The 16824-nt window shown below is 39.2% G+C and overlaps 1 protein-coding gene across 1 annotated transcript in view; it reads left to right on the top strand.

Moving 5' to 3' along the window:
- Positions 1–5024: 5024 nt before the first annotated feature.
- The window catches only part of LOC139716440 (G-protein coupled receptor 54-like), a 49091-nt gene continuing 37291 nt past the window's right edge, over positions 5025–16824 (top strand). Inside the window, exon 1 of the mRNA XM_071627986.1 lies at positions 5025–5390. Coding sequence (XP_071484087.1) covers positions 5025–5390 — 366 coding nt within the window. The remainder of the gene's footprint in view (positions 5391–16824) is intronic.

Below are 16824 nucleotides of genomic sequence, written 5' to 3'. Positions count from 1 at the left end.
AAAATGTAATATGTGACTACAGGTGGAGGTTGTAGACAGTGGCTGAACGTAGAGAACACAGTAACACTTGTAACACTTGGACAAGTCGAGTATTTTTCCTTGTATAGTCATCTCTGACGTCATTAGCGAGACTCTGACTGCGAGAGGTGGTTGGCTCATTGAGGGTAAGGAAGAATTAGGCCTTACCACGAAAGGGGGGGGGGGGTGAGAGAAAGGGATGACTTCCAAAACGAGTGCACAACATCCCTCACCATACACCCGAAACAAGCTACACAGACGCAATGATAAGAAACTGCATAAGTATAGGGCACATTTACTTGTAACGAAGTCTTTATTCGGACCTCTTGCAGGCGACACTGAGATTTCCTACCAGGCATTTGTTTGTTATGACTGTAATGCATATTCATAAGAAGCGTATCCAGGCAACTACCCCCCCCCCCCCCGACAATTACCCCCCAGCTAAATATTGGTTAGTGGTAAGATTAGAGCAAAGATTTAGGGTTAGGGTTAGGTTTAAGGTAGAGAGTTATGGTTAGGGTTAGGATTAGGTGCAGGATTAGGATTAGGATTAGGATTAGGGCCAGGGGAAAGGTCCGGGGTAATTGCCCTAGACCCCATAAGAAGATTTGCATTTCGACAAGGGACTGTAGCACGTTTCCACATCAGCAAAGAACTTCATAACGCGGTCGAATCGTCACCGATGTGGATTTAGCAATACGACATGACTGTGAAACATGAAAACAAGCATTAATAATACCATAGAAAAAAGCAAATGAGTGATCAAAACACTATAGAAAATGTGATGTAAATGTAAATTATAAATTAAAAAAAACCAAACAAACAAAGACTCAGAATCAATGTCAACAATGCCAGAAAACGAAATGATTCTATTAACATACTGGAGTACACAAATATTGATTGAGTACTGACATAAACAATATGATGCAGACAAAACGTGAGAAATTCATGTGATGGAAGTGAACAAACCAAGAAAGTTTCAATGTGGTCTCGCACTGCCCGTGTGGCTTGACAGTTGTCACGGAGTTTGTGCAGATTGAACAGCCTGTACGACTTGTTTCTTCCCCCAAGCACAGATCAATATTGTAGATAGACCCTGACCTTTACCCGCTGGATGATGAAATAAAGTAACCTGTCAACATTGATTATCATTGTAAGTTGTCACGAAATTGAGCGCTTCGGCCCTGGGGGTAGTTTGTGCGCTAGCAATGACGTAGCGGCTACATCAAAACAAGCACGATGTACAAGTAATCAACCGTGAACAAGGAGTGAACATAAGACCGAGAAAATGGCTGGAGCCTTACTTCGGAGTCGTGATTTCGAAGAAACAAGAACAAAGAAAAAGTTTTTCCGTGGAGCGATGGATGATGTTGCATCTTCTCCAATATAAGCTAAATGAGGAAAAAACAAAAGAAAGAGAAAAGAAAGTTATCATGGCTCTGGACTGCTGCAGCTTAGCCAATGGAATTCTTTTTTATGCAAAAGTGGATTTACTGAGATTGGGAAACAACTTAGAACTGCGTTACATACCTTTATCATGTAAACATGCGTCCTTGAGCACATGGACAGAAATATCTTTCAAAAGAACTCGTTTATAAACGCACTCAGAACACTGTCATGCTAATTGAGTTACATTTGTCTGTCTGAAAATAAAATCTTGTAATGACATCCCTCCCAGATTTTTTTTTTTTTAAATCAGGTTCAGCCACTAGTTGACCCTAACTGGTAAATGTTTTCCAACCGAGTTTTTCTGGGTGCGCGTATGTAGTTTGAGCGGTTTGACCTTTCATACACGATTGATGAGATGGAGCAGTACGCAGCTAGAAGTTGTCTTCTCTTCCGCCATGTTGAATGCAAATACCTGCCTACTCTTGCATGTTAGCGTATCGAGAATCGAGTTGCGTAGCTGATTGGCAGGTCATGGAATTTGTGGCACAGCAGCTGCGGTACAGGTAGATGGAGAACCGTTTGCAATCGAGCTTTCGGGAAGGAGACTCAATTTAGTGGCGGTATGAACACACCGCAACTCTAAACACGTCCACAAAAGTGAATTGCAACCGTGATTATTAACGAGTTCCGACGTTTGTATGACCCCCCCCCCCCAAAAAAAAAAAAAAAAGAAGAAGCCAATGTACTGCTTTGTGTGACATCGCATTCGTTGGAACGCATGGAGGCGAAACGCTAATGGCGACAATCTACGCAGAATGTTGGGAGAGGGATAGACGCAGATTGCAGTCAGTCAAGACGATCAGGCTTTCAGGGCTCTTCAGTGAAAAACCAAAATAGACTCGACTTCCTCAACAAGTGTCTTTACCAGAAGAGAGAGTGTGTGCTTTCCAAACTTGTGCGTGTAATAAAGCACTGTGTGTGTATGTATGTGTGTGTGTGCGTGTGTGTGTGTGTGTGTGTGTGTGATAGAGACAGACGGACAGACAGGGAGAAAGACAGACAGATCGACAGAAAGATATAGAAAGAGCGAGAGAAGAAGAGGGAGAGAAAGTGCATATCACTTTATTTTCAGACGAGGAGCACATGATACAGCAATAACTTGGTAGGTATTCGTTGGTCCGACATAATACTCACTCCATCCATAGAGAAAATATCGTGGTTCCGCGATTGATATTCCAGGAATGATTGGAGCAAAAATGACAGGTACATAGAAGTAGCCACTATTGCCGTCATCGAATCTTTGCATCAGAAGATACTACAGAAGATAAAACTGTCTCAAAAGAGCTTCGAAATTTAACAGTATGCCTGCATCTGTGATTTTACTGTTATCTTTTTATTTTGTGACAAAATTCTCCTTAGTCATTGTAATTCAGTTCATTGACTCCACAAATGATATGATTTGTTCGGTTATGACTTTGAACAAATCCATGCTATTCATTATTTCACGGTATTTGATGTCTTAAACATATCTTTAATATCTTCTCACCAAAATCATATCGGAGTAACCGTTGGTTTCCAGGATGTAATCAAAAAAAGCATTGATTTATAACAACAACAACAACAACAACAAACAAACGAGCGAACACACACACAAACAAATAAACTCAAAACTGTTGATCTGTTGAACAAAAAACGAAGTCACGGAATAAGTAGAAAAAAAGAATAAATTCGTGAACAGAAACAGAGGATGCAACATTTATATATATATATATTTTCTTTATCATGTGCTTTGGCGATTGATTGTGTATTTCTGCCCTGAAGGCAGGCTGGTGTATGCACCCACGCGTGTGCAGGGATAGACGAAGAGAAATATAACTTTGTATAATGTGCCCCGGCAGATACCATGCACCAACACGTGTGCTAAGTTAGACCATGGACCCTAAGTCCATGGTAATAGACGAAGAAGGAGATAGAGAGAGTGTGTGTATGGGGGTGCGGGGGGGGGGGGGGTGTAAGCCCCTCCAGGATGTAAACGAGAAAGCAAATGAATCATCGTTCGATGCCCTTCTTCTTGGGTTGACCTTGAGTGTGTGGCGCTCAGTCTCGTGGTAAATTGCTGATTGTATTGCCATTTTTACATTAGAGTTTTCATATCTAAATTGAATCATCATGCTGTTTTGAAGAAAAAGTAGGCTTCATAATGACGAAGATAACTTTCTTCCTTTTGATATTGAAAGCCGAGGTAACTGCTAATCACTCAATGACTATAACAGCATTCTATTTTTATTCATCCATTCTCCACTCATGGGAAGGATTGCCCTTTTAGCCAAAGTTAGGGCTGATTTTCAAATGGGTCCTTGAATCTCAGCAGTCTTGCATTAAGAGAATCTGAATTCGTCTTTGCTTTTATGGATGTCTAGACATATCTGTTGAAAGGTTTATCTGAATTTAAATTCGTCTTTGCTTTAATGAAGGTCTAGACATATCTGTTGAAAGGTTTATCTGAATCTGAATTCGTCTTTGCTTTTATGAAGGTCTAGACATATCTGTTGAAAGGCTTATGATTTTTAAGGTAAATGAATAAATGACATCGCTGTTCGTGGTAATCATACCTCAGCGATTCGGCAATCATTTTCTGTCTACTGAGAATCATTCTTTGGTGGATTTTCCTTTCCCAGAGGACACGCCTGAATGTCGGCCATGTTTTCGTTCAATTACTCTCAAGTATCACCTAAGGCTGCCAAAAAATGCAGAAATACACTTTCACTGAATGCTAATGCAATTGGTGGCCTATTCAGTCACCCTGTTGCGTGGATAGTTGGATACAATCTCGAGAGAAAAATCCCTGTCTATTCATTTCTCAGGACGAGACATTCATTCTCAGAGGAAGTGCTTGAGGGAATTTGACGATGCAAAACTTATTACGAATGAAAATTGCAAGTGTATTCAAGCGGCATCTTGATTTGATGTGAAGTCAGTCAAGTCCAATTTCAAGGCATGTAGACTTTGCCGAAGTGGAAGAAAGTGGAGATGAAGTACCTCGCATTTGAACTCTAAAGTTATAGTGATGCTGGATTAAGCGGTCGATGGCGTCGAAAAGAGAAAGGCAAAGCAGCGGCTGGTTCATAACATAAGTCTAAAGACGTGATCTTGACTATTTTAAGAGATATTTTGTTGAAACCATACAAAAACAAAATCAATTACGCGTATTTTATTTGTTTTTTCTTGCGAGACACGAATGGGAAAAAGGTACAGAGTGAGCTACATACATATTTGAACCCTAGGAATCATTCAATGTGCGTGAGGCTGTTGTGTATTTCAGTAGAAATGATTATTTGTAGATTAGCGTTATGGTTGAGCCATATGAACACAGCGTCGATTTGCATGCAATCTTTACATCATTACATCTTTGAGCGAGTAGCAGAAAACGTAATTTCAATGTCGATCGGACATAGGAACATAGATGAACAGAGCCTCGTTCCTTTCAATATATGGTGGGTGTTTATACAAGCGTTGCGGTTATCAATCGCTAGTTTGACCAACTCATGTACATGTGTATTATTCTAAAGACCAATATTGTCTTCTATACAATGCAGGGACGTGATTTCACACGCATCATGTTTGATTATCAGCTCGAAAACCTGACGATACCGTACCCGACAACCGATCTACTCATAACAGCCCAGACCGATCTGAATGATGTATCGAACACTGCCGATCGTTCGATCTCCATCGGAAACTGGCTCGTCCCGACGATCATCTTCCTGATCACCCTGATCGGCGTCCTGGGCAACTTCCTCGTCATCTACGTGATCATTCGCCATGGCCAGATGAAGACAGTGACCAATTACTACATCGTCAATTTGGCGTTCACAGACGTGTCCTTCCTGATATGCTGCGCGCCATTTACGGCGGTCATTATCGCAATTCCCTCCTGGATCTTCGGCCGATTTATGTGCAAATTCGTCTTCTTCATGATGCAGGTGAATATACGTAATGACATGTATGTATGTGTGTGTGTATGTATGAATGTATGTGTGTGTGTTGTACAGATACACTATGCCTTAGAGGTTTTGGTTGAAGCAATGTGCGTGAGGTGACTTCAATGCTACTATTTTCTGAGGGGCGCAGTCCCGAAGAAAATAGTACTTTTGAAGTCACCGAAGGCACAACGTTTCAACAGGTGCCTCGAACAATGGCCTGATGTATTTGTTTTATATCCCTCCCAATGAATTTTAAGAGTAACAGCAAAGTAAATGGGATTTACTCACCTTCCGGCCTGTAACGTTGATGCAAATGAGATGAAATCTCAAGAGATGGTATCCAACAAAATGAAATCCAACAGATAATTCCAACTCGTCAAAGAAGTTTTCTCCAGTGTCCAAAATTTCCATACAAATGAAGAGTAACTATTTACACATTTCAAACATACCAAGAGTTTCATTATTTTGAGATGTTGTATTATGTTCACAGCACAGGCATCGAAGTGGCATTGTGGCTGAACATGAACTGTTCACCATGTCCATATTCATGCAGTAACCTGGTGTTGCATCTGTGCCTACATTGTTGGTGATGTCTCGCAACAGCATTTGGAAGTTCATTCATCACTCTTTCTAGTTGACTGTCCGTGAAGATCAGAAGGTCCTTGTCGTCAATGAAGGGGTCACCAGTGTTTGTTGTTGAAGGTTGAGGAGCATTGCTGTTTGCATTATTTTCCAAAACATCACCATAAAATGGTACATCCTGATCAACCATGCCAGCATTGACATTTGCGGATATTGTGTCCGCCCTTTTCTTTTTCATCTCCTCACTGGTACTGACAACGTTTTGGGTGGGAGTTTCCGAGGGATGACTTGTAACAGTCTTAGCGTCCCTGCATGCATACCCAGTATGGTCAAGGAGTGTTACAGAGGTCACTCAGTGAGAATGGTTGGTGTGTAACTTTGAGCACCCAGCTTTTTCACTGAGCATTCTAGTCATGGTTACCGACATGGTTTTGCCCAGCGGTGCACTGGCATGCCATACCACTTCTTCGTCACTAACCCTTTCCTTTGGCCTCTGCCACATCCAGGAACATTGGGCTTTCGTTTCGACAAATAGCTTTTGAGGTTGGCGACTGGGCATCGAAGATCTCCTGCCAATGAGTGCATTTGTCCTTTTCGCTCTCAACATCATAATTCTGACTTTTGTTTGTTTGTTTGTTTGTTTGTTTGTTTGTTTGTTTGTCTCGGGAAGTGGACAATTCATTATCTCCTTCCTTGTGCAAAATGAAAGCTTCTGGCGCCATGATAGTACGCAGTTATCCCTTGCGCTATTACTGTAGCAAAGTAAAGCACGTCATCAAGATGTACTTTATCTTACAGCCCTTTTGCTGTACTCAGATCCAAACTTGCCTGAATGAGATCCATGTCATCTGCAGAGATTGGAGGGTAATGTTTCACACTTCCTTTTTTCCACATACTTTCAACTTCACTAACAATGCCTTGAATGCCTTGCCTGAGAGAGGAAAGTCTTCTGCCTTAACAATGTCGACATTCCGGGAAACCAGAAAATGACGTTGCAATGCAAAGCAAATGGAATGCATCGACTTTGATAAGTTGCATTCTCCCCTCTTGTTACTTGCATCCGCATAGAATTGGGACAACGATACATCCAATTAACTCACGGCTGCTCATGTTTTCGAAAGCGGTCTTAATCTGCTGGTAAAAGTCTGAAGAAATAAAAACCCCGGAGACATCGTGTTTAATTTGCTTTTTTGTATTTACACTGTCGCTCGAGTTGATGAACTCGTGAAGTTTATCCTTCGTTACCATGGTTACGAGATCAAATCTTGGTCATCTGTGTTTCAAACCACGCTCTCTCGGTGACTGGAGGCAGTCATGTTTATTCACAGTTCGATGACCTTGTGTGTATGTCTGCTTCCGAAATGGATCTCAAAGTTGAACATCGATATCGCATCCTGGTCGCTGATGAAGAATGCAACTTCTTTTACCCGTTTGGTGTTTCTTTAAACACGCACTTTCATGGCTGGATTAAGCGTTTTCATTTTCGGTTTTTATCACGTGTATATATATATATATATATATATATATATATATATATACATATATGTATATATATATATATATATATATATATATATATATATATATATATATAAATGAAGAAATAAACTGGTAATGCATTTTTGGCCAATAAAGAATGAGTTTATTCGACCCTTATTCGCCTTCTTCAGGAGTCTTGACAATGACGGTATCAAAGCAAAGCAAAAGTTTTAACTCATTCTTTATTGCCCAAAAGTGCATTACCAATTCATATCTTCATTTCTTTGTGGAGCCAATACGTGAATTCTCAACATGTTTATATATATATATATATATATATATATATATATATACATGGAGAGAAAGAGAGAGAGAGGGAGAGACGGATGGAGAGACAGAGACTGTGTTGTATTGTGAGGTGAGTAAAGATGGATGGCCATCCATTTCACCCCATGTCACATTTGAATAAAGGTAAAACTAATATGACTTTCTTCCTCCCTATCTTGTATGTATGATTATAGCAATATTATGTATCTATTATATACATGTATATGATATATGATATCCATACATGATTATGATTATGGTGTATATATATATGTATATATATATATATATATATATATATAATATATGATATCCATACGTGATTATGATTATATATATATATATATATATATATATATATACACTATATTCTACAAAGGCATAATTTCATATTATTATCACATTCCATAGAAGAGAGAGTGATGATGGGAATTTGATTCCTTTTTAAAATGGGGGTGTTGCATGACTTTCTAACGTTATGAAATTTAATATACCATACATTCACTCTGAAAGAATCATGGGGGAAAAATTATGTTCCACTTAAATGTCCTGTTTCACGGAATTCCTACCCTAAGGCGCTGCAGTAAAGCTTCTAGGCCTACATTGGTCCCAAGAAAATATATAGAAATTATCAATTAAAGGCACTGTTGCTGTCTGGTACTACATGCTATATGAGTCTATGATATTGTGAAAATGATAAGTTATGAAAGACAAGAGCAAAATCAAAGCAGGTGTGTAAGTAAACGGGATATGTTTTTTTTTTAACAAATTGAACATAACATGCCACCGACATGCAAAACAATAGTTCGTCGTATTCGAAGAAGCCATTCAATAAACGATGTATTAGCTTGGTGAACCACGTTCCTAGATCTGTTGATAGTGACGTCATAAATTTCAAATGCTAGTCTGCTGGAGTACCTTTTTTTCATGCATTTTGGATATCATCGCACGGCTCGTTCACTATAGGCGGACGATTATTAAAATTGTGCTACCAAAATGTTAAACGATGTTTTTCGTAATCCGCACTTAGCTACACTTTTCTGCGCGAACCTTCTTGCAACTGGGAATTCATAAAATGTGTGAACATGCCATTGTTTGAGTTAAAACACATTCACCCACACGGCATCTCTTGCGTGCTCTTCATCTCCCGCCGAATAAACAATTCCACTGAGCACAGTGCCTGTAGGATCAGCATCCTTTATATCTATCAATCAATCTTCGTCGGAAGACGATTATTCGCGAGCACTTCTATAATATCGCCAGTTATCCCGCCAGCTAAGTCAGACAGAATCCTCTCTCCCTTCCCTTATGCATCAGTCTATGTCTGGCAGGCACCCCTTGATAGGTTCCCAGGTTGCCAGAAATTGTTACCGGTCCTAATTATCTGATTTTTCTCAGTGTCGCCTGGTAAACTAAAACAGTGAGGCAAGTCGGGACACAGTTGATGTGTCCCCGGTCGGCCCTCCCCACACAATCATATCACGTTTCACCATAAATGCCTCGAATCTCAGCGCTACAGTGGAAGTAATTAGGTCAACCCTTTCCCCACACACCCCCAATGTGCCCTTATAGATCTTCTTTAAAACACTACCACGAGCGTTTCGCCGTGCCGTGCGTACGTCACCATCCCAGTCATGTACCAATCGACACACATTCGCGTGTGTATTTTGAGACAAGTGCATTACGAGCGCGCACACACATGCTCATTCGCATTAAACGCCTCTTGGAATGCACCGACGCACCAACGGGTACAATTTCTAATGCACCTTGTACGACGTTAGGCTTATTAGGTGTCATATAACATAATTTGTCCTTGCTGCGAAAAATCGGAGGAGGCATGCAGCTCTTAAATATGGCATAGTCATTACCCCCGGGAAGGTTAAAATGCGACAAGACGCTTGTTAACACACTGTAAGTATCATACATACAGGTTGACAGAATCGAGACGTCGAGAACTGGAAAAGAACAGGAAAATAACACAAGTTCACCTACCGCATGAATACCAAAATGTTGCTTAGAGGAAATAAAGATGAGAAACTTTTGTTACTTTCCTCCATCACATCAATCGATTGTTACACAATGCGTAAATTTTAACTGAATATTTCCAAGACTACAGTATTCTATATAGTACAGGCTCTTTGACCAGAGAATTTCTAGTGAAGTATTCATCATACATCAAGGAAAATGATTCTTTCCGAAATATATATAATCTATATGTATAGTATATATATATATATATATATATATATATATATATATCTGCTGCAGTTTGTTCGTTTGTTTTGCGGGTATGGTATTTAGCAAATTTATTTGGCTTCCAGTATTGCTTTGAAGCATGAAGAAGAATACATAGGATTACGTTTTCTAAGGCAAAGTGTTTTCCCTAAACCTTGTCAAAACAAACTAAAACTGTCAAACAAACAAACAAACAAACAAACAAATAAACAACAAACAAACTTACAAACAATTAAAACAAAACAAACTACGCTGTACATCTTAAAATGGTACTCTTCATGCCATAAGCCACACAGTTTTACTCAGAGACAACATTGTCTAAATAAGCAATTTCGGTGGTTTATTATAGCAAGATGATTTACGGTATATACACAGAAAGATTATATCGTTATAGTGACCCAATAACCTTTCCAAGCTTGAGTATATCTGGGTGTTCTTACGCTCCAGAAAGCAATGTTGAAAATATTGTACCAAGAAGTATAAGCGCCGTTCTTTGGTTCGCAATCACGTAAAACTCAAAACAAAAATTAATAGCCACTTGTAAGCAGCAGCTGTGGGCAGTGTTTGACTGTAGGCGGTTTCTGTTCTTTTTTATTTGATTTGAGGTGGGGGTTCTGCTCCATTATTGATAAACCGCGCCATTAGAACCATACAGTCTGGGAAGTTGTATATTTGATCATATTACATAAATTCAGGCCAAAAGTATATACAGAAAAAATAGATATGATGGGATTCATAACTTAAACATAGCACGTAGATAACGTATTGGTATCTTTACACGGGTGAGCTCACCGATCATAATATTATGCAGTTTAGTATTCAACATTGATACTATTAATGACATTCATAACTCTTTCTTTTTGATTTTGTTTCCTTTCTATATTTCCACGCGTGGATTTCTCCACTTCATAATTTGTCCCTCTTTGCAATTGCCCCCCCCCAAAAAAAATCTATTATTCGCCTAACAAAAAAAAAAATGAATAAATAAAAATGAACGGTTCTACGTAGATCCTCGTATTTCACTTGTTTTAATTATTTTATTTGTTGCATTTCATAATCTATCCATTATCTCAATTTCTTAATTACGTCTATATGGTGCGCTTACTCGTGAATTGTTAAATATGCGTAGACAAATAAAGAGCAGAACGAAGAATATATCATATATCTGCAAAAAAGCATTGGGTAACAACAAAAATGAACTTAAAGACTAGACAGGGTTATAATGAAGTGTAAATAGACTAGAAGTATAAAAAGCAAAAATTTGGTTACACAAAAAACAAACAAACAAGAAAGATAATCATCCACCCCTCCTTATCTTGCATGCGAGCCTTCTAGGGATATTTCCATAAGTTTGAAGCTTCACTAGCTATAAAAACCCTCCAAAGTTCTTTAAATACATCTGCTATGTTTATATCTTCATAAGATATCAGTGTGTCTAGAATAGCGTCCTTATGTTGATACTGGCTCCGTGCCTTAAGTGAGCAACTGGGCTCAATTGAATCCTCAAATATGGAAGCAGAATCTCTAGGAAATCATTGTACACAAAGACAAACAGGGAAAAAACCTCAGAGAAAGAGGGAGGGAGAGAGAGAGAGAGAATAGAAGTTGACTTTTTGCTAGCACAGATGTTTACAATGATAGCCCGAATACATGTTTATTGATACGGATCGTGTGTTCACGACTTGTAGAACACTTGATTCATTTTTTTTTTCTTTACGGAACGTAATACGTTACTGGGAATGTGCGTGGCAGAACACAGACTGCTTGCAGCAACACCGCATGACACACACAATCTCATATACGTCAGAATCATCTTATTATTTTGGAAATTGCTGTTTAGTCAAATGTGCTAGCCTTTTTATTGATATACAAAAAAAAATCGAGATAGCGGCCACAGCAAGATAAAAATACACTTGTGACAAACAGATTCATATAATCAATCAATCAAACAAACAAACAAACAAGCACATAACGAGACAAGACAAGACAAAGACAAAAACAAAAATACAAAATCTAATGGCTAGGAAATTTTCGGATCTTCAAAGGTCATTGTCGCCATCAATTTTTCTCCTATAGTACTTCTATTATATCCATTTCGGCTATTTGCTTAACATCTTTTTTTTTTTGCAGTTCGTGAGCAAAAACAAATTCGGCAATATAAGAAAAAAAGCTTCTGTGTTATTGATGTAAAATTATTTTTCTCTGTTCCCGTGGTTTATCTTTATATCAATAATAGGCGTTTCTTCTCTTGTGTTTTTTTGGCACATGTTCACGAACTGAAAAAAAAAGAAAAAGATGCCCGAAAACAAACAAGGTAGGTCCTAATATGGAGATCTTCACCCCTGTTGTCTGCCATCAAGAACGTGGGTCACTGTCACGTGACTTACAATAATGGTTTACCCCGCCCACACTGATCGCTCTATTAACACCAAAGAGATTTTCACACGAAGGTGACTTTTCGTTGGATTAACCTTACGCACGCTTTAGTGTTATGTGAGAAACAATAACCACGGCACGCCACTCCGAATCACGCACGAACTCCACACATTATTAGATCTAATGAGACAAAGAACACGTTTTGTAGTTCATTGCTGCCAATAACCCATTGCCAATGGTACTTTTGTTACGTCCCACACGTCATATAAAATATCTGAATCAGAAAAGGAAGTAATCTTCAGGAGTAAAACAGTTTCTTGGGATGTCACTTTCGCCAACATATCACTCTCTCCAGGCAAGTGTTCAAATCAGTTGACCAAACAAGGGGTGGAAAATAAGAGAATTAAGCATGATGCAAGCTGAAGCATAAAAGTTGCTGCTGTCTATCTTTTTAATGAGTGTGAATATATTCGTGTTTTCTCTATCAAAAAGTTCTTCTTTTTTATTTTCTTCCTGTAATTCTTCTTCCTGGAATTGAAAATGGTCTTAAATGGCCGAGAAAAGTTTCTAGGAATTCATTTTGCAGGGTTTTTTCCTCTATCTCCAAAACAGCAAGAAATAAAAGACTTACATTAAAGGCAACTGTAGAACATTGGTATGAACATCACTTCAGACAAAAAAATGGCGAAAAATACGTCACCACCCGGAAATGTCGAGATTTATTGATATTCTCAAAGTATAACTAGTGGTAGGTACAAACTGTACTTGATAACAAGTACCAAACATACTAGACAAATCTCAATCAAACATTGCTCTTTTAATCTATAATGTAAATTAAAGTTCTACCACCGACTTCATCTGCGCTTTCGTTTGGGGTCGTCTAGTTCTGTTGATTGAAAATTCAATTCAACGTACATGTATCTTTCACATTTTTGAGCAAAATTTAGGGGAATTAGCTTTAAATCGCTCCACGATTGTAGAGTAAGAATCGCGTGCCATGCACGTAGTAGACACGGCACTCTGATTGTCTGCGATAGAGTCACGTTCCATATTTCCACATTATGGGTTGACGATTGATGTGCGTTGGAGGCAGCTTAATGGAAGTGTCCAAGAAGTCCATGCATTCGAGTGATGCCAACCAACCATGCCAAGATTGATGTTTATAATCTGTGTGGATAAGACAGTGTGTGCGCAGTGACAGACTACTCCATACGGCCGTAGCCAAAGACGAACGATGCATCGGCGTATAGCGTGCAAAAAGTGAGCGCTAGGTGGAATTCTAGACGAGGAATGTATATTTATGGAGACAGGCTCGGAATGCTCTCGTCTTTGGAGACTAAATTAGCCAGAACGGCACAAACAAAAAGAAAAGGCCCACTTGCGCACATAGAGGAGAAAAATGACTTGGTACGAGGCCCTGCTGTCATGTCGAATTAATCAAACTAAATTAGATTGGGCCTAGATAAAAAATACCGATGAAGATGTACCGAAAATCCCGATAGTCCAGTGGAGATATAGTTTAGACAACAAAATCCCCTGAGTTGCTTCTAAATATCCACAGTACCTGTTTCAATCGAATCATTCATTTGATCCTGAATGTCTCTTCCTGAATGCTTTCTACTCCGTGATATACAATGAAAACAATCAGTAACATCTGCTTTAGCACCTCAAGCGTATTGTTCATTTACCCTAGCAACGCCACAACTAATTCGAAGCGCTCTCCTTGTCTAAAGTAGCAGTGCCATCAATGAGTGATTCTTACAATCTACGTTGTCTATAGTATAAGGGCATCCTACGTTTCGGAAGACGGCTTTTCGAGTTCTAATCAGCAGCGACTAGCACGTTAGGACAGGTGGAATGTAGTCCTCGGCGAACTTCTCGACGAGCCGGTGCGGTAATAGGGGTACGATCAATGTCCGCGCGCAAATCCCCAGTAAATCCGCCGCGGGCTGATTGCTCCAGCCACGTCCATCACGGATCGCCGCGCCAATATTAGCGGACGTGCACCCCCAGGGTCAACTTTTCCCTCTTTGATCAGTGTTGATGAGGTCCGCCGTGGTGTCTCGTTTAATTTCCTGCCAGGACGTAATTCCCCAGCTCCCTCTCAACACGTTATTTTTTGTGTTCATACACGCTTTATTTGCTTTCTTTTTTTCTCTCCAGCTGGAGTGTGATAAATCAGTTATAATAAAGCTCAAGTCATCAGAGCAACATCCAATGGCGTTTGAATGGATAATCTCGATTCTTCGTATTACAGCCCAAATGTCACAGCACCGGTCTTTGAAGTGGACAGCACTAAGTCACTTCTTTATGAGCTAAGAACTAGATGCAGGAAAACATGTGTGAATCCGTGTGTCTCGCTGCGGTATAACATGGAGAGTTCTCCCTAGAAGAATCTGTTAACTGTCAGTAAGTGTTAAATATCCAAATGGGACCTCTAAACTAATATTAATAGTTGTTTAAACTCTAGAATGGACATTCCCGCTGGCACACCGTAGACGATAATGTGAAGAAACGTTGTCATCTACATTTTGCGAAGTATGGGACACTGTATTTTATTTATTTATTTTATTTATAAAGTCTTCTTTAAAAGCAGGGTAGTCCCATTCAGTGCCACAAAGGCCTGCTTTACAAGGGAGCCCTGCGTTGATACTACATTACATTACATGTGCACACAATAAAAGACAAGAACAAAACAAACATAGATATGATACAGCTAAAGAACAATCGGTTCGTGAGAACATAAAACACATAAGAAAGAACATAAAACGAGTGGAGAAAATAGATATCATCATAATTCGTAGCTAGTGTAAAGGGTTCGTATCAAATGAGCAATTGGTGTTGACGTACACGATTCTTAAATGTTTGCAATGAGGAGGCTGTTTGAATAAAAATGGGTAACTCATTAAATGATTTGCTTGCAGCATAAGTGAAGGAGCATTTCTTATATTCGGTTCTAGGTTTGGGTATATGTAATTGGCAAGAAAGAGCATATCGAGTGGTATAAGTAGTAGGGCGTTTGGTCACAAGTTTAACTATATACGGTGGGGCTAAATTATGTAACAATTTGTACACCAGGACACAGTAATGATATTGAATTCTTTGTTCAATTGACTGCCATTTGAAAGCATGAGTAAGAGCTTGCGCTGACATGTAATAACCTCCATTCAATACTACACGAGCATATTTATTTTGACAGCGTTGCAATCTTTTCAAATTTGTCTTTGTTAGTGACCCCCATACAGCGCAACAGTAATCAATATGCGGAAGTATAAAAGAAAAATACAACTGATTCATGATTTTACGTGTCAAACACGATTTGATTCTTCGTATACACACAATAGAACGAGAAATTTTCATGACTACTTCATCTATGTGGGGAGACCAGTCAAGAGTTTGTTCAAAGATTACCCCTAAGTGTTTGAGTCTCGTGACAGTTTCCAAAGGCCTGTCATTCATACAAATTTGAAAAGAATGTCTTTGTTTTCCTCGGCGAGGTCTGAATGACATGACTTTCGTTTTTTCTAAATTAACAATCATACCATTATCTGAAAACCATTTACTGAGGAGTAGAGTGTCTGCTTGTAGTTGTTCCTGTACTTTGTAGGCATCACGTCCTGGGTGAAATATTGCCGTGTCGTCTGCATAAAGAGATACTTTAGTCCAAGGACTAAAGTTTAAGTTAGGAACATCATTGATGAACATACAAAAGAGTAATGGCCCTAGTATTGAACCCTGTGGGACTCCTGTTTGAACGGGGAGAAAATCGGATCTCTTGCCTCTAAAAGAAACGCACTGCTCTCTCCCTATTACGTAAGATTCAAACCACTTAAGTTCAGTTTTGTCTATGCCGAAGTAGGACAATTTCAGCAAAAGGAGGTCGTGGGGTATGACATCGAAGGCCTTTTTTAAGTCTAGAAAGACTGCCCCAATCACGTTGCCTTTGTCAAGGTTGTCAGATAAAAAATCACTGATTTCTGTTAAACACGTTGTGGTTGAGTGACTGGGTCTAAATCCCGATTGGCGTTCCGTCAACAGCTCGCCTTCATCTAAGTAACTGAGGAGTTGCGAATGGACTGCTTTTTCAAAAAATTTTCCTACAGTGGATAAGAGTGAGATTATGTGAAGAAACGTTGTCATCTTTTATGCAAAGTAGAAAATTTGCATGCTCACATGGATTTATTTCATCTTCCTGTTCAGATAATATTTCTAATGGATTAGGCCAACGAGGATGATGTCAATATGGAGTAAAACCAAAGCTACAATTAAAACTAAACGTCAATTAACTCGACACGTTCTCGAGTGTAGATAGCAGGGTGATGAAGGGAACATTCTATAGTACACGTACCACTGACATGGAAATAATAACTGGAATTCAAATGTTATGAGAGATGAAAGAATGCCAAGAAATCAGACGAGAATAGAGAAACATGAT

The sequence above is a fragment of the Diadema antillarum genome, unplaced genomic scaffold (assembly GCF_040938485.1).
Source record: "Diadema antillarum isolate AM-2024a unplaced genomic scaffold, OU_Dant_1.0 scf00000065, whole genome shotgun sequence".
NCBI lineage: Eukaryota > Metazoa > Echinodermata > Echinoidea > Diadematoida > Diadematidae > Diadema > Diadema antillarum.
This window is presented reverse-complemented; position numbering and strand designations above follow the sequence as displayed.